At 33.7% G+C, this 26,032-nt stretch overlaps 1 protein-coding gene across 9 annotated transcripts in view; it reads right to left on the minus strand.

Annotated features, from left to right (window-relative positions):
• Positions 1–3,431: 3,431 nt before the first annotated feature.
• Unc-115a (actin binding LIM protein Uncoordinated 115a) overlaps positions 3,432–26,032 on the minus strand; it is a 41,613-nt gene continuing 19,012 nt past the window's right edge. For 2 of the 9 annotated variants that reach the window (XM_073963383.1, XM_073963379.1), the window contains exons 2-11: positions 15,738–16,048; positions 14,573–15,244; positions 13,705–13,761; positions 12,909–13,435; positions 12,665–12,838; positions 12,458–12,597; positions 11,946–12,034; positions 5,147–5,213; positions 4,835–5,076; positions 3,432–4,730 (exon numbers count right to left, since the gene is read on the minus strand). In XM_073963383.1, the coding sequence (XP_073819484.1) occupies positions 4,617–4,730; positions 4,835–5,076; positions 5,147–5,213; positions 11,946–12,034; positions 12,458–12,597; positions 12,665–12,838; positions 12,909–13,435; positions 13,705–13,761; positions 14,573–15,244; positions 15,738–16,048 (2,393 nt within the window). In that variant the 3' untranslated portion in view covers positions 3,432–4,616. Of the gene's footprint in view, positions 4,731–4,834; positions 5,077–5,146; positions 5,214–7,992; positions 8,100–11,945; positions 12,336–12,457; positions 12,598–12,664; positions 12,839–12,908; positions 13,436–13,704; positions 13,762–14,572; positions 15,245–15,737; positions 16,049–26,032 lie in introns of all 9 variants that reach the window. The other 7 variants (XM_073963380.1, XM_073963378.1, XM_073963385.1 and 4 more) reach the window with 4 other exon arrangements.

The following is a 26,032-nucleotide window of genomic DNA, read 5'->3' on the forward strand; positions in this document are numbered from 1 at the left end:
TCAGTCGACAAAATTGTCGGCGGCGGCTTTAAAATTATCGATAGCAATTATCGTTGAGTGGAGTTGTCACTTGCCAAAATTACTTTATGTATGGCAACCTTCAGCAACCAGTTATGTTCAGTTGCAGTGAATATTTTCGAAGAAACAAGAAGTGAAATTGAAAGGAAAAAACATTTTCTTAACAATTGTTGATTATTTGCATGATTAATTTTGTTTATCAAAAATATCATGGTAGAACAAGAAAAGGTAGCAGCAATACCCAGCTGACTGAACTGTAATGTTAGTGTCAAATTCCATACGACATTATTTTATTTCTATGTTCGATGTATATTAGGGATATATATTTTTTGAAGAACAAATTTATTCATCAGAAAAAAACTATTTCCCATAAGGACTCCTTCATATCATTGACATGTAACCTCCTCCTTAAACTTAAAAAGAATGTAGCCCTAATAAACATGTGCTTCTTTGTTTTCAAAAGCAAACGATTGAAACAGTTTCTCTTTTTTCAATGAATTACCAGCGACCCCAAACATTTTTGCAATAATTCTACTTTCTGCGAGAAATTATGCATTTAATGGAATGACATGGAAAGATTCAAATTGAAAATCTAACGAGTTTTCATTCATGTTTCTCAAAATATTCAATCAAATGTGAAAAATTGTTAGTTTTTTAAAATCCAATAATTAATAGACATTTCCTTATTTTGTTTACATGTACGTTGCAGAGATCATCAATGAGTTACTTGTCCCCGTAAGCCAATTGTGCACGCACAAGTTTTTTGGGCCTTTTGCTTTTTTAATGCGTGTGTTTTCTTGCACTCTGTATTTTTTCCACCACCACCAAAAATACTTGCGACGCATCAAGACCGTTGCTTGTGCGTAATAAGTAAAACAAGTATTCATCATATTTTGCACTGTTACAAAACTCGCAATCGTAGATAGTTTGCCAAGTGACTTATCAAGTGGAAGCACACACACAACATTACAAAAAATAAACATTTCTAATTTTATTTTTTGTTGTTTCGTTTGTGTGTGATTTTCTTTATTTGCTTGGAATGTTATGCGTGCTTTTGAATGCTCTTCTAACCTTTGAAAATCAGTGTTAGAAAATTATTTTTGCTCTCATTCTCTCGGAGAACATAAGACAAACGGTTGAATTACAAGGGTTGAAAACAACACTTGATGTGCGATGAGCAAGAAAGTAAAACAGAAAATGTAATTGCGTATTTAAAACTACTTGGCAAAGCATACGCAAGTGTCAAAAAATATCCATTTTTAAATAACTTATTTTTTGAGTGGCTAGCCACACTCGTACATATTTTGAGAATGGCAAGCAAAACTTGCATTTATTTTTTAGAGTAGCAAGCCGCACACACGCTTGTTTTTTGCATGTGGCTTATGAATGTCAAAATCAGCTACTTACGCAGTTCTCTGGTACGTTGGTTGTGGTTGTTGTTGAGTTGTATTTGTTGTAGTATTTACTTTACCTGTTTTGTTCTACCATGCAAAAATATGGTGAAAATAACAATAAAACAACAGTTTGAAATATTAATCGATAAATTGAGTGCAAATCCAATGTGCACATGGGTTCCATCTATACAGCCGACAACACCAGGGAATTTCGTTTTTGAATAAAAATGATTTTTGTTTTGTCTTTTTTCCTCCTGCGACAATTTCGAAACGATCTAATTTGTCCTCTACCATGTGGACAACTTCCTTCAATACGTTCGATAATGTAGATTGAGCCATGCAATTGTTGTAATCATTGTCATTGGTCTTTTGGAAACTTCCCTCCGCAAAAAATCGCAACGTTGGGAAAACTTTTAAAAGTGGGGGTATTGCTGTTGATCTGTAACTTACTTTGAAGTCATCCTTTAACATTTCCACAATGTAAACGACGGCATCCTTTTCAATTGAAAATACGCCTTAAATCTAAAATAATTTACTGATTCGACTTGTCCCTCAAATTTCTTCTAATAGATGCCATGTACTGTAAATTTTCTTCATCATCAAAAAAAAGAACAAAAAATTCTACTGAACTTATCATTTTAAAATAGTTTTTTTTTGCGAGTTGTGCCTTTTGGATTTTAGAGTTCACAAATTTGAAAAAGCACTGATCGATAACACGTTTATCGACAACCCAGTTGGGTTGACACCAATGATACCACATTCCATCTCAGTTGTGCTGACCATGGTGGAATAATAAGATGTAACGCCAAAAACAGCTGATCTTCACTCCAGTTGTCAAAATGCGTTATTGTGAATAAAATCACATAAAAAAAAAAAATAAAAAATAAATGTAAACAAACAATTCACAGTAATGCATTATTGTGAGCAAATTTGACGTTTGACATGATTTGATGTAATTCTTGGTTTACATTTACGAAATCCACTCGATTTTAACTGTCAAATCCATAGGTTAAACGTCAAATGAAATCCAGATGAGATTTCATTTGACGTTTGAGTTATGGAATTGACAGTTGAAATCGAGTGGATTTCGTAAATGTAAACTTAGCATAACACTCTAAGAACGCTATTTAAAGTGGAACACAAATTGTGGGTGTTTTGTTCGGAGAATGAAGAAAGTTTAAAGCCGAAAAACAACAACAAAGATAGTTTTTACACATATTACTGCGCTAAAACTGAATTTTATGCGTTAGTTGCAAATGATTTGTTCGATACTACAGATACTTGCAATCATGGTACAATAATACAGGTACAGCGGCAAAAACAGCTGGTTATCACACTAGTTGTCAAAACAAACAAGCAATTCACAATAATACATTATTGTGATCAAATTCGACGTTTGGTATGATTTGACGTAACACCTTATTCCACCATGCTAGTTGTCAAAACTCATTATTGTGAATAAAACCACATACAAAATGTAAACAAGTAATTCACAATAATACATTATTGTGACCAAATTTGACGTTTGGTATGATTTGATGTAGCACCTTCTTATTCCACCATGCCTGCCACCAAGGCCTACATAAGGTCGGCCAATAAGCCCAGCTGATTATTATGTTTGATGTCAAACAACATTATTGTGATTTAAAATACAAAGAAACTAAAATCACAATAATGTAAAATCTATTATGTTTGTTGTCAAATGTTAACAGTACTCTGAATGGCCGACCTTATGTAGGCCTTGCTTGCAACCATGGAAAATTACAGTATGCTGTTACGTCTATTGGCATTTCTTGAATAGGATCGTTATTTTTAAACGTTAAAATTTTGCCAGAGCATGTATATTAGCTTTATGTATCATATTCCATCAAAAACCGAATTTCGATTTCCATGTTGTTTACGTCTTCGGGCATTTGTGGTGACGATATCTTCCTCTGTAGTATATATAAAATTAAAGAGCTTAAATCATCCAATGACCTACTAATATTTTATTTAATGAAACCAAATAAAACAAGTAAATTTGATTATTACCAGCGCTCGAAATTGAAATTTGTTTTTTTTTTTACTTTATTTACTTTAATAATTATTTTATAAGCTTATACTTTATCAATCAAGTTTCAATGTTTTCTTTATTTAATTTCTGATAAACTTGATTTGATTTTTCATTCTTTTGCGTTATTTATTAATAAATAAAATATATATCTCTCCGTTTTTGTTTTGTATGACATTTATATAAAATATATTTTTTTTACTCTGAAAGCTACACATTGTAAAATAAAATAAGAAAGAGAAAAATAAAAAATGCACTATTTTGCAAAAACAAAGAACTAAAAAATATAGCTGCATAGACGTTCAAAAAAACCGAATTTTTTGAAATAAAAATTAAACAGTGACAAAATAAAAAATGGTTCGGTCTTTAATGGGAAATGATCTGTTTTTAATCTCCACTATAAGGAAAACGTTTTCATTTCCATACACTTAAAAAACAAACAAAAAAAAAAAAAACGAAACTAACGGCTAATGGTGGTTCGATTCAAATACATTTTTGTTTATAATAAATTTGATAGAAACCTAGTATATAATATGCATGTATCTCTTGTAGTATATATAGTAGTATATAAAGAAAAAGCTTCTCAATAATGCCATGCGTTGCTACAAAGCCAGTGGCAGATTAAAAATGGTTTCAAAACCTTCAGAAGGATTTAAAACCGGAAAAAGTCTAAACTCTGTTTTTTTTTAGTTGCCACATAGTTTGTTTTTGTTTCTTTAGAAAATAATAATAAAAAGCTGCATACATTCATAAGTGATGGTTGATGATAGTGACGTGGACAGTGTGGGAATTTGTTGTTAGCTATAATTTTTTCTCTGGATTGTGTTGTATCGTAATGGGTAGTGTGTTGTTGATTCTTTGTTTTCATTCATCATTTGGTTGCCGTTTGCTGTTTCCTCCTACTTTTCGAATATATTCCTTTGCTAAAGCTGTGTTACATGATTTGGTTTCCAAATAGAGGTTTTGCAAATATGTTTGCAATTTGCTGTCATTTGATGTTTGTTGAAAACAATTACATATATAATTCTGCTTTTGGTATCATTTTCCACAGTTTGGCTTGAAACTGATTTTGTATTTACATACACAAGCACAAATACAAGTGTAGTATCTTTTTTTGTTGAACAATTAACACTCTCTTCTTGCAAATGGACGATTTAGAACAACTTCACTCGTCGTTTCATTTCATTTCTTCTCCACTGTGGGTATCTATAGAAATCGGCTCTGGTACATTGAAGTATGTGCTCGAATTCAACATCCGACAAATGTCGCTGTAAAGAAAAAAAAATTAACGTTAATGAGTTGTTTTTGTGTGGAATTATGAAGTATTTGAAAAAAAAAACACTATTATTAAAAATAAAATAGTATTACTTACCTCCAAATTGCAGCGATCAACATCCGAAGGCAAACGATAATTAGTGATGACCAACAAGTGGTAAGGGTAAATTTTTGCAGGTTCATGAACCAACATTGAATGTGCCATATTTGGTAAACTACGACGTATCAAACCAGCTTGGGGATAGTGATAAGATAAAGCACCCGAATATGTACTGGAGGCAGGTAAATCACCGCCCATCAAAGCGCGTCTATCACCTTCTGTTATGGAGTCAACTGAGGCTAAAAGAGTATAAAGAACAAAATCATTATCGTAATGGACGTGACTATCAATATATAAATATATGCTCACCTTCTGACTTCCCACAACTCAAATCGGTACTGTGCGTTTTATCACCTAATCCTCCATAGGAATAGTCCTATAGTTCGAAAGTAAAAGAATCAATCATTTTTTAAGATTTTATAGAGATTTGACAAGCTAGAAAGCGTGATGGCATCAAAACAAGAAAATTCATGCGAGCAAGCAAGTGAAAACAGAAAAAGACATGCTTAAAATTTATGTTATTGGGAAATGGGGTTTAAATGTAAAGCATAGCAATTTTGTATGTTTCGTCAAGATACGGCCTAAATCTCCAAAACTAAAAAAATGAAAAAGCGTTAGTTTAAACAAAGCCAAATGAAAACGTTTTTAATTACATAAATTTTCTTTTTTACATCCCTTTTATACTATGATCCTTTTATCCAAGTCTTCCTATACATTGATTTCCTCCTATTCCATATACTGTTGTTTCCTTATTATACCCTCAACATTTATGCTACGGAGGGTATATACACTTTCATAGGGGCAAAATGTGCCTCAGCGAAATAATGGTTTTAGATCCCAAGTATGTTTGGACGAAATCTGTTTCAGACAATTTGGAGTTGATTTCACCATGTCCTTCCCTCTGTCTGTCTGGCTGGAGCGAACGATAACTATCGAAAGGATCAACCGAATCGGTCCAAAATTTGGCTTTCGTAATATTTTGTCCAAACTTAGTTTAAATTCGAAGATGGGTTGTATCGGTCCACTCCTTCGGGTACATAACCCAAAAAATTCTTGAAGAGAGTAACCAATATGGTTTAGATGAGGTTTAAATATGGACTCTATCGGTCCACTCTTTCGGATACCTCCCACACAAAATTTTGGATAAGTTCAGTTTAAGATCTCTTCTCGGATCGCTTCGATTTTTGTTGTGACAACTAGAGAAATGACTATGACACCATGTGTAGTGGTTGGAGCGCACTATAGCGAGATAGAGTTCCGAATACTCGCTCTAATTCGCTCGAATTCCACTCGCGAGTGAAACTCTTCTTGAATTCGATCAAGTTGAGGGGGGAAAATGGCCCCCTTCCCCCAAGCAAACAAAGACTTACCACACCCTCAAACAATGTTGTTCCACCCCCATCAAAAAAATTGCACCCAAAAAATCTTACAATCTCCCCCCAAATTTTCACTCGCGAGTAAATCGGAGCTCTGGATAGAACGATAAAAATTTGCACCCGATTTTCTTTTTCCATAAGCACGCATTTTTTACCGAACTAGCTGAAATTTGACATTTCAAGTTCCCAATGGCCAAACAATTTCTCCACTAAAAATTGTCAAGATAGGTCCACGTTTTGGTATAGCTCCCAGATTTATAGTATTTTGAGGATTTCAACTACATTTTCCGCCCATATTTACTCCAATTTGGCACTTGGAGTTTCAAGAGGTCAAAAAACTTCTGCACCAAAATGGTGGAGATACATAGGTCCACGTTTTGGTATAGGCACCATATACCAAAAGGTAAGGGTTTTATCTAAAATTTTTAACCGAGCTAGTTGTAATTTGACACTTGAGGATTTCAGTGGTCACGAAACTTCTCCACCAAAAATCGTCAACATAGGTCCATTTTTTTGGTATATCCCCCTTAAGAAGGTACCAACATATTTGGTATATCCCCCTTAATAAGGTACCAATGTAGGCATTTGGTTATCAGTGGATCCGTGGAAAAATTTTTGAACCTAACAAGAAATTAATTATTCCATTTTAGTTCAGAATATTTTATGGTGGAGGGTATAAAAAGTTCGGCCCTGCCGAACTTTGTGTTTTTTACTTGTTTCGTATTAAACTAATACATTATATACCAATTATTAAAAATGTCAAAGAGAAGCTAGAAGTATACATATAAAGTTCGCATTATTAATTGTAGTGGATTTTGCTGTTGTTATATTTTTAGAAGGTAGCAAGCACAGATTACTGTTTTTATACCTTCAATCCAATGATTGCTACTGTTTTGTATGGGAAAAGCTTAATTCTTATACAAAACATTGTTTTAGACCCCATCCAAAATCATTACAGACAAGACAATTTAGATTCAGTTAAGTCATGCTGTCCGTCTGAATGACTGGTGCTTAGGATTGATTCTAATATTGCAAATCTTAATATTACCTCACAAGTCACATCAAGTTTGAAGATGTACTATCGATGTTTTCGTTAAAGGATAGTTCAGGGTCTGTTCTCCTATTGTTTTGAAACGTTTTTGTTTTCTGGGGAAATTATATATGTACCTATAGAGATAATATGTCGAAATCCGTAAAGCATTTAGAATGGTATAGATAATCTTGAGAGGATTTTGTGGTAAGTCTTGGTCTTCAAACTTATTAAAAAGGTTTTTAAGTCACAAAGTTTTTTGAGTTAATAGCTTATTTTGACCCAGTATTTAGGTTAAATATATACAATATAGTTGATAAGCTGTATAACTGACTATAGAAACAATGTATATTAAAAAAAGGACTATGCCGATATATCTATTCTTTCAATTTCATCTTGGAATAGAAAACACTACTGATACAACTGAAATTGATTGATTTATATCTACAAAATAATAACAAAAAATATGTAATAGATATAGCCGATAGATTTGAAACTTAGTTGCATTTTTACAACCCAAGTTTTGTTAATAACAAATTAAAAAAAAATGCTAATGACAAAAACAAATAAGGCAAATTAAAAATTAAGTGCGAATGTGGTTTGTTTGGTGTAATAATATTTAATCAAAAGCCGCAAAATTAATATACAAACAAACTACAGAATATGCATTGTATATTTGTAGAATAATATTTGTATGTATGTATTTATATATATAGTCTACAAATACTTAATGAATATAAAGCGCTTACGGTGACGCCGTGCATCATGGCGCCGGCCGATGTGGTTGAACTGAAAGTGTGGGAACGTGGAGCTAAGCCGTATCCAGGTTTGGGGACATGACGAAGAGAGCTTACCACTGAACAGTGGAAAGTCGGACAGTGTAGAGAGGCGAACACACATAATATTAAAGGCATTACACAAGAGCACAACAACAGCGATAATAAGAAAAACAACGGACATGCATGTTTAAATTGTTCCGGTAGCGATGTGGAAATGATTAGATGAGTGAGTGGGCGGGACAATGTTGATGATGTTCCAAAGTGTGTTTTTGTTGTTATTGTGTTTCGTTTGTAGTGGCCATGATGACGATTATGGTGATAATAATAATGTTGATGGTGATGATCGTTGTGATGTTGTCGTTGACAAAAAAACATTTCATTTTTGTTTGTGTGTTGTTTATATTTGACATTAATGTTGCAATTGTTGTCGTTTATGGCAGTAGATTTATACGTGTGTGTATGTTTTCAATGAAGTCATGAGAGTGTAGTTTATGACGTTGGATGAATGTATTTACAATTTTACAATTAAATGATAGTTTGGTTTTTATTTCGGGGGAAAAAGGTAATAACAAAAATATTAGTTTTTTTCATATTTGTGCACATTCGTTACAGAAAATTGTTATAATTTGTTGTTTGTATTCACCAAAATCACCGCATTTTTTAGTAGAGTTGTTAAACAAAACAATTTTAGTAGTTCCAAAATACACATTACATGATGTTTACATATTAAGGTTGAAGCCGAGAGTGTCCCATTTATATTTGCAACAATATGCATTTTAGAGATTACCACCAAAAAAGCAGTGGAGTTGTTGTTCGACGAATTTCCAGAAGTTATTAGTTGTTAATGTTTTATTTGTTTCAGTATTATTAGGCGGCATTAGAAATAAATGGAAGAAGATATGTTTGATGAAATAAAAAGATCAAATTACATAAATATATGTACATGAGTATGTAGGTTATGAGAATAAATTACGCAATTTATGTATGTCAATATGTTTGTATATGGTTATGAGAATGAGAGAAATGACATTTCAATTAAAATATGATATGTACATTAGTTCGCCAAATCCTGTACTTCAGTAAGTCATATCCATAATCGCGATATCTTACGGGTGGTCACTTTTACTAAAACCGTTTCGGTGAAAACCCTCAAACCTCCCCAAATTATCTAGTATTCTCAAGCTTTTTTTAGTGATACTTTCGACACTTTTGTCAGGATAAATAATAACAACAAACAAAATTGCAAAGCTGTTAGTTCGATTATTGGCCTCTCATTTTATACAGAGAGTAATATGAAAATATCTTAAGTTGTTGCAAGTATCTGAATGAATTTTCAGTAATAATGAAAATAGATAATAGCTCGATGTAAATCCGCTTTCGCTGAAGGATTTAAACCACTTCTGATTTAAGAGAAAAAAACTCCACGTATTAAAACTACGACTTTAGCACCGTTTAAATTATGATTTTTTCAAATTGTTTACGATGAGAAACTGGGGTTGCATTAAATGTAACCAGAGTGCTATATTACTACTAAAACTTTAAATGGTTGAAATGCAAAAATAAAGTGGCAAATAGTGGGGTGAACTTCATCATTAACCGCATACAAGAAAGGATGCCATATATCCAATATATGTCTTTCAATTTCATGCCATAATTGAAAATAAAATTAAGATTTTCCATTGAAAGTTATGGTAGTGGATTTTGACATTGTCCTTTTAAAAGGACACACTACACATTTTAGAAAAAATATGGTTTAACGGTCTTTCAAAGGTAATTTTTACAAAAAAAAATAAGTTTTCCCGAAAGAAATGTTCGCACTATTTGCGTTAAGCGCTGCCCGTATTCCACAATTTCGAAATGTCGCTTTCCAGCTTTATTATATATAATATATTATTTATAAAAATATATTGTTTAATTACACTGTGCAACACTGGAAATGCAAACCGACTTCTAATGGGCATTTTCTGAAAGTACATATTGAGACTACAAAAACCTTAATTGGGTTTTGTGTTCTTAGATCGGGTTTAGATTTTATGGCCTCATTTGAACCGACCTAAAATGAGCCTTTTTTCCAGTGATCGGACTCCGAAACTAATAGGAATTTTGCAGTCTTCAGGAATATTGTAGCCCTAAAGTAGTAAAATTATGTGTCAAACAGATGAACTAGGAAAAGCTGCATCTAGCGCGTCAAACTCGTTAAAATATAGAAAAGTTTACATAATTTCTGAAATTCTGGTCAGTAACAACTAAACTGTTGGGAGTAGAAACAAGTAACCATTCTAAAAATTTTCCAAATAATGTGACCATCAATTCTTCAGAACATTCTGAAACTCTAAAATGGTTATTTCACGTTGTTTAAGGGGTATTTCATAGCACACCTTTTACAAAACTTATTTCAAACAATGTTCACACAGGCTGTTTATTCTCATGTTGGGGATTTCAATGAATTATTGAAAAATTTGCTATAAACAAGGCGATAGAGGCATTTTACAAAAACATAATGTTCTGAAGAGTTGTGTATTACATTCCAGAGAATATTTTCCCAAAAGGTAACATTAAGAAGAATTTAACATTTTGGGAGATACGCTGCGAAATACACAAAAATTAGATATATTATAAAATTTGAGGCAATAAATGCAGTTTTTCGAATTCAATAGTCCTCCAAATATTTTCTTCTTGCTCTTATCTACAAGTTTGCTGCAGATGTCAAAACATGATTCGTATTGGTTTCAGAGATACAGCCCGGACTTGTTTTAAAAATTCGATCTTTAACTATGTTTAGATGAGGCCATAAAAACCGAACCCGATCTAAGAAAACAAAACCCAAATATGGTTTTTGCCTATTGGTCCTCTACTTTAATAAAATTCTGGACAGAAGTTGTTTGCACACGATTGGCTCCAAAATGTTGCACAGTGTTAGTTAGGGACTCGCAATCATTTTTAATAAAATTTTAATAATATTTCTCAAATTATTACTTTTGTATAAAATTTTCCGCAAGTAACATCGTTTACAGTTGTATTGGAAACGTTGCATAAAGAATATTACTCAGGAATATCTTGAAATTATAACTATAAGCTCCAATTCTACAATCCTCGTCGCCGAGTCGGAAAGAAGTGTGGAGCTTCCTACAAAACCCCTTATACAAGTATTACATAGATGACGTATGCCTCAAAATTTTAGCCAAACAACAATACGACGAGCCATAGATTTCACCAACAACACCCACATAGGTGTACAAGGTATAAGAAACTGCATCAGGATTGACCCGGTAATAAGTACATAAACGATCTTATAACTGATTAATATAAGAATGCATTTTTTAATTATTTGATTAGCCATGATATTTTCACAAACTTTGTTAAAAAAATTTATTTTTAAACTACTGGTGCAAGTGATATCAAGTCCTGTATAGAGATATCCTTATTAATTCTTATCTTAAAGGACATTCGTAATTTACAGATATTCTCAAAAATAATTTGGAATATTACATCACTTGTTTTCTTGCTGTTTTTTATGACTTCGTCCATGCATTGTGTTGAATGAGCTTTAATTTGACATAGTATATGTATGTAGGTAATGAGATGATGATAATAATAGTGATGATGTAATAAAAAAAGACTTTATTAAGATATATATATGCCCAGACCCAAGGTGTAGTATGCTAGTAGAAGAATTTGTGAGTGAATGACAGCCAAAACACAATACCAACAACCGACAGTAGACAATCGCATGTATGCTTAAATTAGGGTTAGATTCAAAGTAGTAACACAGCATTTACAGGTACGTTGGAAGCAGAGCTTGGTAGTATTGAGACCATAAGTAGGTAAATAGCTAGTGAAGATGTGTGTGCTTTTTCTTATTGGGTATTGCTTGATTTTTGTTTTTGTCAATTTGGGAAATTAAGAGATTTATTCACACTTACTGAAGAATAGCCATTACGAATATACGGCGGCAAGGTTGAAGTTTTAAATCCATATCCAGGTTTTGGTGGTGATCGGTAGGAATGTATAGCTGTGTTGTTTGGTGGTTTTCAGTTTTGTATTTGCAAATTTTGAACGAATTTCGAAAACAAATACCCCAGAAAATCATAAGAGAAAATTGTTTCCATTTTTTAACCAAAATAAAATCGAAAAGAAAATCAAGAATATAAATTATAAATAAAATATAATAAACAACAAACAATATGAAAAGAAAACAATAAACCCAAAGCTGTGTTAAAGCCTACACGACAGATATAAATAGGGTATTGCATCGCAGTAGTTTTAAAAGTCAGAATCTATGGAAGATGTTTTGGCTTGTGACAATTTGTTCTCTGTACAGACAAGATATTTGAATATTTTTTTGTTGTATTTGTTTTTTTTAGCAATAGAAGTACACAGTAAAGTTGACCACAGAGTTATGTCTAGTCTTTGGATATTAACGTATTCAACTTACCGTTATAACTGGGTGCATTGCCCAATGATTTACCCAGTGATCCTCGGTAACTCGTTGAACGATCGAACATTTCCTCATCGTAGAAGGGTTTTTGATGATCCAGATTACGTGATGGTGATGCACCTATTGGTGACTCGTATCTAAAATATAATAGGTTTCGTTGTCATTGTCAAGTGAGGAAGATGCTAAAAATTCTATTATTCTTACCTCAACTTATTCAATGGTTCCTTATTTGCCGATGCTGTTCGTGATGCATTTCTTGGGTCTAAATTCTGTTGTTTCCATTTACGATATTTGGCTGTCTCCTTCAAATCTTTAGCAATAGCTGAACCAATACCAGAATTTAGTTTTTCCAATTCCTTGGCTTCTCGTTGTAAGCGACTGAAATGGTAAAGTGGGAAATTCACCTAAGTGTGTTTCAAACAATATCTATTGCAGCTTGCCAACATACTCTTGTTCTTGTTCTCCATTTTTGTTCTCGGTATCATCTTCGTCATCAGATACGGGTACACCTTTATAGGAATCGCTATAGCGACGCCTACGTTCAGGATCTGTATAGGGATATGGGGGTGCAGGGAAATCATCACGTTCGATTTTGGGTTTTTCGCCTGGTGGTGGTTTCTTTGCAGCTGGGTAATGTGACAATTCGATTGGCTCTTCATTGTTCATGGCAGGACTCTTTGGCCGTGGTGTTTCCGAACGTATGGCATCAACCAATACCTTCATTGCACTACGGGTACGAGAGCCAGGCCGTGATGGTGGCCTACTACCCGCCACAGATCCGGCAGTGCTGGTAGCATATGACGATGGTCTATGGAAGTGTGGCGACAATGGTGTCTTATCATAAGGGTCAATTGGTTTGCGTAGATAATTGGGAGCATCTGTCAAATAGCTGTATGTGTAGATGCGTGAAATATCCTCGCCACCATGGCGACCGTATTCGCGTAAAATTAAACCTGGACTAACAGTACGGTAGTGCTGCAATTATGAACAAATTTTAAGATATTAGATATGTTCCAACACAGGACGTATTGATATATAAGACTTTGTTGTTGTTGTTCTAATAAAATATATACTCTCTACTTTTCTGTGAATTTCATTATATTTGAATTGAACGAACTCGTTAGTAAGTGAGAGTGATAGTCAAGGCATACAAAAGCAAAAGGAACTCAAGAAGTAGTTCAAGAAATAAAAAAAATCCAATAAAATAAAAAGTCAGTTTCAAAATGATAAATCAAAAAACAAACCTTGCGGCTAGAGGAATATACGGAACCATTAAAACTCGGCGTTCGGGATCTTATGTACTGTAAACAAAACAAAAAACAAAAAAGAAAATCTTGCAAGCTCAGAGAATGGTGTGAAACAAATAAAAAATAAAATATGTAATTATTTTCGAAAGAATGCACATTTTTGTTTCAAAAAAAAAAGTTCCAAAAGATGAAAAAGAAGAACAATCAGTGATTTGTGATGGATGTTAATAAATGCTGCTAGTTTTTTGTTTCTTGTAAATTCAAATAAAGGGTTGATGTGTTGAGTGATTGGTAAGTTTGAGGGGCAGCACCATGCCCTGGTTATAATGTAAAAATGAATGATCTCGTTGATTTTCCCATAGCATGATGATGAGGGGTAAAAAAAAAATAACATTAGTATCAAAGGTGTATTTTCATTGTACAGCCAGCTGTGGAGGTGATTTGTTTTGTTACTTTTGGATGCACAAAAAAAGATTAAAACACTATTTTTTTCTTGGTGTTCCTATGTGAATCACTTGACCACCATTTGCGTGAAAACTGTTTGAGATTCTTCTATTTACATTTTAGAATACTCTATTTGTATGAATATGAATTTTGTTGTCGTATCAACCAAACGGACAGCAGTAACTTGGGCTCGCGAGTTTCATTTAACTTTAAAATATTTAAGTTTTAGATAAATCCGCTTAAAAATTTAATTTCCTCATATAGAAATCGATGTCTATTTCAAACATAACACGATCAAAAAGTTAAATTGATACTCTACGTTTTCACACAAATGACGTTCATCGGTGTATGTATTAGATTATTCCTTCAAGTTCTTGTGCTAGTAAATTTCTTTCATTGTTCTGTGGTTGGATCATCTTACCATATCGCTTAAAGCACTCGAACTCATACGATCACATTCTGTATCAGTAAAGTTGCCATTTGATACTCCGCCACCACAGCCATTCAATATCAAACCCGATTCATTTGGTCCAGGACCGCAACGTGGATGCCAAATGGCACTTCCTTGCAAGTACATTTCTTCACCATCGCCAAATGGATCACCGCATTTGGTGCAACGGGCACATGTCGGATGGAAATGATGATTTTCACCGGCTTGCAGTACTTTTCCACTAATGAAACGATTGCAGTAGGCACACTTAACGCCAAATGACTTTTGATAGCATTTTTCACAATACGGTACACCATCTTTGCCCATATATTCACCGTTCAGAACTGCATTGCATGATTTGCAACGGAAGCACCAGACATGCCACTGACGATCTAAAGCTACCAAAGCCTGTCCCTCCTTAAGCATTTCACCACAGCCGGCACAATCATTTGGATCGTAGTCCTCCTTTAAATGCGCTTTATCTGATAGCACTCCACTTGTCATTTGCTGATGGGCTGTTGCTCTTGTCGGAGACTCAATAGCTGGTGTTGGAGAGGTTGTGCCATCTTTGCCGCCAACTTGTCGTGTAGGTGATGATGTGGCTGCACCAGTTCCTCCAGAGACACATGATTCACAAAGCACCTCTTTTCCTGTATTAGTTACCTGTAATGCAAACAAACAATGTTATCAACGTTTTTTTTTTTCTTCAAGACAACTTTAAAGATTGCAAACTATCGATCAAACGAAGGATAGTTCAAAAGCAACATAAATATTTTGTATTATTTTGCACAACTGATAACAAGATATTTTTAAATGTTTAAAACAGAGTCTTTTTTTGTGGTGGACGATAATGTTGGAGTACTGACAACTATAAAAATGAGTAAGTTGTGACGTCAATTAATGTGCTGCTATTGACAATGCAGATAAACAAGCATTATCTTCGATTGGGAAAAGTGTGAGGTGCAATTACCTAACATTGTTTCGAGAATGCACAACTTCTCTTGGAAGCTATTGTACATTAAACAAAACAATGAAGTCGGTATGGTCCTTGGCAAACACCCAATATTGGTAATGTGTGGAGTAAATGATACATATGTAATGATCTGTGCAAAATAATCAATGCCAAAATTAAAAGCAACATGTAAATATTTCTTACCTTACTACCCGATTTGAATGGCTGTTTACATTTGGAACATGTGAAACACTTTTGGTGATAGGTTTTACCCATCGTTGAGACCACCTCACCCTCGACATATTGCGAGCATGCAGCACACTTTGTACCATACAGACGCTGATAGTCTGGAATACAATAGTAAGCACCATCTTTGGTGAAGAAACCACCGGAGGCTAGTGACTTCTTACACTGACAGCATTGGAAGCAAGCCTTGTGAAAATGCTTATCGGCAACACGTAACACCTCACCCGAACATTTTTTATCGCATTTGGCGCAATAAATTTTTTGTTTGCCTGCAATGATAAAAAGAAAATATTTTTGTTTGATGAGGAAAAGGCAATTAGCATACACTAATAGGAGGAGGAGTAGTAGGATGATTTGGAGTAGATTATGAACAGTGAGCTAATGATTAGCTCATCGCTGGCATGCAAAAATTAAATAAAACACACACAAACAAATAAAAATTGTTGAAGTCATCGTAACTTGTTCGACAAATATGTCACATATAGTGAGTGGTATGATATATTTTGGAAAATAGGAATATGCATTGCACTCAAAGACTCAGGAATATATAAGCTACTACATTGACAGGTATTTCTTAAGGAAAATAACATGATTCCAAACATTTAAATACCCTTCAAAAAACCTGTCGATAATGTTATTAACTTCGTAATAAAAAATAATTAAAAAAAATAAGTTACAGTGTTTTATTTATAAATGCACTGAAAACTAGAAAAGATAATGAAAAGAAATGATCTTCGCCCTAACAGGCAATATTTCAAAAAGTAAAAAACAGGCTAAGCCCGGCTGGGATTTGAACCCGCGTCCTAGAAAACATATGAAAAAATATGTTGTCACAGCGTGTTAGCATTCAAAGCCAAACTCATAACTTCAAAGGCAGCGAAAAAAGCGTTTTTTATGAAGAAATACAATTCAACGGCCAAATATCCGTGGTTGTATAAAAACACATTTGCATTTGAAAAACCAAAAGTTCTAGGACAGAGAACCCATCACACAGTCGATACGTCTGAAGAGCTGCTCAACTAACAGTGAAACCAGGTCACGTAATTTAGTGACTGTGTGGGTTCGAGTCCTTGGCTTTCCTTTTTCATTTGCAAACAATTTTCGATCATCAAGCTTAACTCTAAACGAGAAAATTAATTAGAAAAGATACATTTATCGCTTAGCTTCAATGTGTATATTCTTCTTCATGATGGAAACTCTCAAACAAAACGCTTGCATTTAAATTAAAAATTGTGACAAAATAAAATGGCAACCATTATATTTGAGAGATTCCATCATGAAGAAGAATATACACATTGAAGCTAAGCGAAAAATTATTTTCTAGTTTTCAGTGCATTTATAAATAAACCACTGTAACTTAATTTTGTTTAATTATTTTTAATTTCTAACTTTTTAGTAAATACAATTTTTTGACCACTGAGAACCCCATAACAAAACTACAGCAAATTTAGGCCAAAAATATAGATACAAACTTTAAAATGCCTGAAATCGGGTGGTACCGTTTATAGGGGCTATACCAAAACCTGGACCAATGTCCACAATTTTTGGTGGGGAAGTTTCTGTACCATTGGGAACTCCAAATGCCAAGTTACAGCCAATTCGGCCCAAAAATGAAGATAAAATCCTTAAAACACTTGTAATCGGGTGGTACCTCTATACGGGAGCTATACTAAAACCTTGACCTATGTCCATAAATTTTGGTGGATAATTTTCTGTACCATTGGAAACTCCAAATGCCAAGTTACAGCCAATTCTGGCTAAACATGACGATAAAATCCTCAAAATTCCTGAAATCGGGTGGTACCGCTATATGGGGGCTATAGGAAAAAATAAACCCATATTGATTTTGGTTTCATATTCATGTATTGTCATCCAAATCTGATTAGTGTGCTAAGTTTTAGTTCGATTGGACAACTGCAACTGTGCATTTGAGTTACTAGATTTGAACTAAACAGACACCAAAGCAAGTTAAAAAAAACCACTGTAAAAACACATATTTTGCCAAATTATTTGTTATAGAGATAGGAAAGTTCGATTTTTTAAAGTCTCGAAGGAAATGATTATTAAAAACAAATTAGTTAATTGTTCAAAAGAATGTTACTCTGTTAGCGAATCTCCATTCTTCAATTAATGAAATTTGTTTATATTCCCGTCTCTTATTACCCTTGCCTCGTAGAAATACTCTATTGTCCGTCTGTCAACTTGTCTGGCACAGCCGGCATTTGACCATGTTTGTACATACACTTATATTGTTGTTTGTTGTTCAATTGTTGCTTATTCAATTAGGAAAGTTCAACTAATTATTTAACGTTTTGCTTTGTTGGCAGTGTATGTGTATGTCTGTCTGTCTTTTTTTGAGAATTACTGCAAAACAAGCGACTTTTTTGAATTTGCTGCCATGTATATTATTACATAAATTGAAACTCGCATTTTTTCAAGAGTTACTCTTTGTCTCCTAAGCTGTCGATCAGCTGCAACAAATAATGAAACTTTGAACCAGAAATGACATCTTACGCTCATCCATGGTATAATAATGTGTGTAATTATTGTACCATGCACTCATCTATTTCTCTTTGAAATGGATGGATTTTACCTATTCACACCTTAAAATGTATATAGACGACGTTTGTGCGGAGTGTGGTTCGGTTGTTTATGGGTGCAATTGTTGTTGTTTTTCTCATTACATTTTCAATGGATCTACATATGTATTCATGATGTTGTTAACAAAATACAGAGTAAGCTCCAGTTTATTTTTTTCTTCTCTGCCATTATTTAATTACAGGTCGTTGGTACTTTACTGGAGTGAGGGGAGCCAAAGTCCTCCCAAAACAATAAACAAGTCTATTTTTAACAAGTGTTTGGTATTTTGTGTTCACACACAAATCTTGAGGGCATATGCGGCCTTCAGATGTCGATGCGATGCTGACGATTATGAAATTCCAAGCATCCATTTACTTGATTATGATCTTGAAAAATTGACTCATTTCCCGAATTTTATGAGCATTTTATAAAAATACACTTCAAGGGCTCATTAAGAAGTGATGGGATACAAATGGTAGGCCTACCACTGCACAAAAATAAACAGAAAATTACAACAATGTTAATGTTGAAAAAGAAATGGAACATCTTAAAATACAATAATTTATTGTTATAATGTGTTTTGAATGGTTTGACACATTTTGTGCTGAAATGATGATTGGGGGAGGGAGAGAACGATCTCACAGCTGTGACATATTCATATGAGGACATTTTAAAATGACAACACACAATGGAAGTGAAATAGCTGGAAAGGTGTTGCAAAGCCTTTCAAAATTGAGAAATTTTCTATATGGCTTTTAAGTTTTTATATGTTTTTGAAACTAAGGAATAAAGTTAAACGCTGTACTGTCTGAATTGCTATACAATTCAAAACGTTTATAAATTCCATAAAATTTCCATCGCCGGGATGAAATCTTGGTATTAGTAGCGATCAGTACAATTTTGCAACACTGTCAGTTCGTTTTGAAAAACAAGACTCTCTGTAATAGAAAGTAATGATGAAGATAAGCCATTTACCAATCCCCAATGAACTAGGAGACGGCTCGAAATCATAATTTTTTGTTTTATTCGCAAAATCTAAAAATTTGGTTCATTGGACAGAATGATTTTTTCTATAATGCAAATTTTGATCTTCAATAGAAAAGGCACAGTTTATGCACTGGCAGATGTACTTGCACATTGTATTGCCGATATTATTAACTTACGGGAAATATATTGGAATTGGAAATGTTTGACAATAACAACTCAGTTTTGAAAGAAGACTTGAGTTTGGTTATGGGTTTATAGTTGACCGATGGCTTTAGTCTATTTTAACCTCCAAAATAGGGAAATATACTTGGCCCAACTTGCAGAAAATTCAGTCCATATAATGAAAAATCTAACACTTGAGTAATATTCGTTGCAGACCCATCGTTATTTGCTCAGAATTCCTCAAAATAATACTTTTTTCAGCCAGTTTTTCAGTTTTCTCTTATTTTTGTTAGTAGTTCAGGTTTTCACAATTACAAATATTTGATCCAGAATCTGCAAGAATCTATTATTTTTGAAATTTCTGACAAATTTATAAAGAAAAAATATATACTTGAAATTTTTGCCATATTAGGCGAAGATAATTTTTAGCATTAATTTTTAATTAATTTCTCGTAGGAAATCGAGCCACCCACCACTATGTGACATGACATGTTTCGCCTTTGGTAATGAAGGCTCCTCAGATATATCGGATGTGGGACGGCTTCGCTATCATCTAACTTTTACTCTTGAAATGCAATTTGTTTTTTTTTTTTATTTTTTTTTACAATTCTGAATGTTTCGTTCAGTAATTGAATGGCTTTCATGACAAACGCTTCTTAGCGTAGTCTTTGAATGTTATGAGTTTGGCTCTGAATTAATTTCTCGTAGGAAATCGAGCTTTATAATCAATAATGCATCTGAAAAAGGAAAGCCGACGACTCGAACCCACACACCCACCACTATGTGACATGACATGTTTCGCCTTTAGTAATGAAGGTTCCGCAGATACATCGGATATCAGATTCATAATATGTATACAGTTTATTATATCATTTTAATTCTTTATTGCATCCATGGAAAACTTTAAATCCAAGTTAGACTATTTTCGTTGAATATGTGGATGTACCACTTCAAATACGCAAAATGTCTCCCTCAGTAAATTTTTTCAAAATGGTAATTTTTTTAAGAATACAATGTTGTTATTTTTTTTTTGTGTTTTTCTTTTTTTTTATATATTTTTATTTAAAAAAAAAAACCAAAAACGCAAAGAAATATTGATTTCACTAGTTTTTTTTTGTTCCTTAAATTAATTTTGTCCACTTACATATATTTGCGTCTTGAAATGTTTTTGAATTTAAACTTTTTTATTAAATTCAGTATTCCTTAAGTTTGTGTTTTTCAAAAAATAAAAAGAAAACAAGTAAAAAAGTATCAGTCGGCTTTGCCGACAGAGATATACCCTCAGCCTGTGCACATTGAAACACTTTTTTTCACAAAAAACTTCTGTATTAAGGGGGTTTCAAAATTTTGGTCGTATGAACCGACAAAAATGTTGATTAGGATTAAAGTTCAAAACTTTTGGGGAAAAGGTACTTAAAGGAATGGGCCGACATAGACCATGGGGGTGTCATAGGGGGATTTTACACCCTTCGGGCTGTTTTTTCAAGAAGTATAGACTTGCCCCTGAAACAACTTTTACCATCGTATTTGAGGCAGCGAATGTAAGTTGCTTCAACAAAAATCAAAGTGATTCAATAGCAGGTCTTAAGTCTGGTACACATTTCACGATTGGCAAAGTATGGACCAAATCGGTTACTCCCTTCAAGAGTTATCGTGCGCAGAAATTTTCCGAACATTTTCGAACTTTTGTGGGGGAGGTACCGGAAGGAGTGGACCTATATGGCCCATCTTCGAACTTAAATCAAATCTGGAAAAAATATTTTGATACCCAAAATATGAACGGAATCGATTGATCCGTTCGAGAGTTATCGTGCGCACCAGCCAGACAGACAGACGGACGGACATTGCTAGATCTACTCCAAATTGTCTGAAACACATTTCGTACAAACATACTTGGGGTCTAAAACCATTATTTCGATGAGGCACATTTTTGGTCGTATCAAAGTGTAAATACCCTCTTTAGCCTAAAGGCTGAGGGTATAATGACAACCTTGTACTGAAGCACAGGTAGTATAGAGTATGCCGCAAAAATTCAAGTCGATCGGAGCAAAATTGTCTGAGATATGAGCTTTGCGGGGGGGGACAATTTATTGTGATTGGTATGTAGCTGGGAAACTTTAAGCGCGTGTTTCTCGAAATGGCATTTTTGAAGTCGGTGCCGAAAACGAATTGACCTATCTTCATATGTTTTGTGAGCTTATTAAATACATAAAAAGCTTGTCTTTAAGCGAGACAGATTTTTTTTTAAATTTTTTCCCAATTTTTGGACAAAAAACTGTAATTTTTTCGTTAAAATCGTAAGAGTAATTTTATGAAATTGCAGTAGCGGGGAACTCGATCTAATAACCCCTAGTTTCATGCACGAATACAAAGTAACTGGCGATTCGGAAGTCAAGGCGTATGCTTACTATAGACGCAATATTAAGTATACGCCTATATATCAAACCTGAACAATTTTCTCAAAAATCTGATTATGTATTTGTTTATTATAAAGACACAAATACATTGTGTACCTATATCCATATCAATTTAAATTAAAGCCAGTAAATATTAATTAATATAAAACAAAACCAACTTTCCTACTTTTCTCACATTTAAGGAAAAATAAAAAAACTAATTATAAATTCAAAATCCTTCCTCGAGGAAACCAAAAACTGACATAGTTATTGTCATGACAACAGCAATAACAAACAACAAACTGACCTCATACATCGTTGACCTTTATTTGTTGATGGCTTTTGCTGACACATTGGTCGTAAAACACATTCCCCATTGGAATTTGTACTCCAGTGGAGGAGGGGTTAGATAATTGTTTGTTGTTGAGCTGCTCGTTTTTTTTCCCCTTTTTCTTTTCCATTCTAATTATTTACTTAACTTGTCTTCAAAAAAGCTTTCTAGACGTGTTGAGAAAAAAACAGTTAAATTCACCAAACACTCCTTGTTTTTTTGCAGAGAGGCAAATAAGGAGATTAAACGATTGTCTGAGCAGTTAAGAGTATAAAAATAAAAATTGTGAGAGTTAAAGTATTTTTTTATTATTTAATATTCTATTCTTTCGTGTTTTGTTTTTATTTCTACTATTCTTGTTCTTCTCCTCCTCCTCAGCTATATTTTTTTTGGACTACTAACTCTAACAAGTGACATCATCATCGCGTAGCCAACATTTGTTGTCGACACGGTGTCGCAATTAAAAAAAAAAACAGCTCACACATATATACGCAGCTAACACTTTGACATACATACGTATATAGATATAATATGATGTGTGAAGCATTGTAGGGTTTTTAGTTATACGATGTCTGATTATGCACGAAGGCATTCATTCAACGATGACATACAGTTAGCAGCTATATCCATACGTTTGTCGTTGATATCATTCATTTCCATAAAGAATCTCAAACAACAAGTCTATCCACAAAATTGGTGTTCTTTCGGATGTTTGTAGGTATAAACAAATAAACAGTCATATATAATAGTACATATATGTATTCACATACATATTAATGTACATATATTCGAATTTTCAAAACAGAAAAAAAGAAAATATTTTTGTTTTGCAAATAATGTGATGAATATCATACTTAAAAGATAATATATGAAAATTATAACACATTTGTTCTATAATACGAAACAACAAACACAAGTAAATGAAATACATATATGTAAATATCCAATTGTGTGTTTTTAGATCGAGTTCCCCACTATAGTAATTTCATAAAAGTACACTCGATCTGAGAACGCATAATGTCATGGTATTTCTTTCACGAAATTATTCTAGTGTGGAACGGAACAAAAATTGGATCTTCAATTGCTTTCATTTCTTAAGCGGTATACACATTATCAGATTTAACTGTCGATTTTTATTTATTTATTTATTCATTCAATTCATTTTTAATACTAAAGCCTCCAATGCCAATTACATATTAACAAAAATGTTCATACTCCTAAGTAGAAAACTCATAATAACAGTGTGCTACACGAAAAATTTTGCAGGGGTTCTGATACATAAATTCCGTTTTGTGGGAGTCCACGAAAGACGAAAATACCTTTGGTTTCTTTGGGTCACTTCGTTTTTTATACGCTCCAGCATATGGAGGGTATAATTAAATTTGTCATTCCGTTTGTAACACATCGAAATATTCGTCGGAGACCCTATAAAGTATATATATTATTGATCAGCATAAAATTCTATGTCGATTTAACCATGTCCGTTCGTCCGTCTGTCTGTTGAAATCAAGATATAGCTCGCAATTTTAAAGATAGAGAGTCAATATTTGGTACAGAAGTTTTTATTACTTGCAGGATGGTTGGTATTGAAAATGGCTTTTGATACAGCCCCCATAGAACGGTACCTCCCGATTTTCGGTATTTTTAAGGTTTTAGCTTCATTATCCTACCAAAATGGCTGAAATTTGGTACGTAGTCTTCTTTAAGGGTATAAAACTTTCCTCCAGAATTTTGTCGGTATCGGTCCACGCCTTCATATAGCCCCCATAGAACGGTACCTCCCGATTTTCGGTATTCTGAAGGTTTTAGCTCCATTATCACACCGAAATGACTGACTTCATTGGGGGTACTAAAACATCCCCTTTAAATTTGTCGGTATAGGTCCACGCCTTCATATAGCCCCCATGGAAAGGTACCTCCCGATTTTCCGTATTTTGAAGGTTGTGGCTTCAATATTCCACCAAAATGGCTGAAATTTGGTATTTAGTCTTCCCCTTAGAACGGTACCTCCGTAATACTTCGTAATACTGAAGATTGTGACGTCAATATCCCACCGAAATGGCTGAAATTCGTTATTTAGTCTTCCAAGAGTTATAAAATATTCCAGAAGAGTATTATCAGTATAGGTCCACGTCTTCCTATATCCCCATAGAAGCTACTTCTTGATTTTCGGTATTTTTTAAGTTTTAGCCACATTCTCTTACCGAAATATAGGAAATTTGGTATTTAGTCTTCTTTGAGTCTAAAAACTTTCCGTCAGAAATTTGTCGGTAAAGATCGACGTTTTGAAATAGCCCCCATAGAACGGTGCCTCACATTGTTTTACCGAAATTGCTGAAAATTAGTATTGTCTTCTTCATACACGAAAGGAAACTATTCCATTTTACTTAAATTCAACTTGTGTTGGAGGGTATAACAAGTTCGGCCCGGCCGAACTTAACGCCGTTCTTACTTGTTAGCATTGATTACGTTAATGTATAGAGATGGTATTTACCGGTTAAAAACCCCACAGGGTGGGTAAATACCCATTTATACACATTACGGTTATATAGGGGCTATATCAAAACATGGACCCAGAGACTCCATTTTCATTCATCAGATGTTCTCTTGATATAAGTAAGATTTGAGCCTAATTTCGTCAGTCTACGTCAAGTGGTTTGGCAGTTAAAGAGTTTTTACCCAAGGTTTGGGTAAATACTCGAAATCGGGGTACCCTTATATGGGGGCTATAAGAAAACGTGGACCTACGCTAACAAAATTTTGCAAAGATATTTTATACTCATTGAGGACTCACTGTGCCAAATTTCAGCCAATATGATTGTAAAATGTGGCTAGTAGGTGAAAAATACCTTAAATCGGGAGGTACGGTTATATGGGGGCTATATGAAAACATGGACCCAGAGAACCCATTTTCAATACCAGATGTTCTCTACATATAAATAAGATTTGAGGCAAATTTCGTTAGGCTACGTCAAGTGGTTCGGCAGTTAAAGAGTTTTTACCCAACATTTGGGTAAATACTCGGGTATTAAAAAACAGGAAAATGTTCTTCGTGCTCTAGGCTGCGTAGAAGATACTAGTCAGTGTAATTATTTACTTTTAGCAAGAAAAAAATTTAGTTATACTTTCCTTTATAAAAGATCGGTGCCGTAGTGCGTATGATTGTAACTTGAATTTTTTAATTAATAATTACACACAAGGTACGAATCTTTTATAAAGGAAAAAATGCAATAAACCAAAAAGTTAAAACATATAAAATGGCATAACTCATCAATTTTTCAACCGATTTAATAAATTTTCCCATTTTGGAAAGCTAACTACGCAGCTTAGAGGCCTAGAGCAAGAGGAAAAATATTTTCTTGTTTTTATGTGGTTTTGTCGCACTTAAATAATAACTAAACCTTAGGCTTTTTTAACCGATTTAAAAAAATTGATGGATTGTTCGATAGACATTATTTTTCCCTTTGAAGGAAATAATAGGCTGAGGAAATCCGTTGTGCAAAAAAGAAGATATGCCCGTTTAAAGTTAAAAATCCAAGAAACCCCGTTTTTCACTACATTTTCCGTCATAAAATCAAAAAACCAAGTGACCCAAAGAAACCGAATTTAAGTATCAGAACCCTGCAGAAATTTTTGTCAACTTTTGTATCGCAGTGTAATTAAAAGCAAATTTCTGTAAAAACAGTAATAAATGGCTCAAATATCGGTTGCTTAACTGTGTAAAACCCTTCTTTTTTGCTGCCAGTCATCAGGCAATCAGAACAATTTTAAAAATCAAATTACAAAAAACATTTCCA

Source organism: Musca autumnalis, unplaced genomic scaffold (genome assembly GCF_047663935.1).
Source record: "Musca autumnalis isolate F117 unplaced genomic scaffold, ASM4766393v1 scaffold_1, whole genome shotgun sequence".
Classification (NCBI taxonomy): domain Eukaryota; kingdom Metazoa; phylum Arthropoda; class Insecta; order Diptera; family Muscidae; genus Musca; species Musca autumnalis.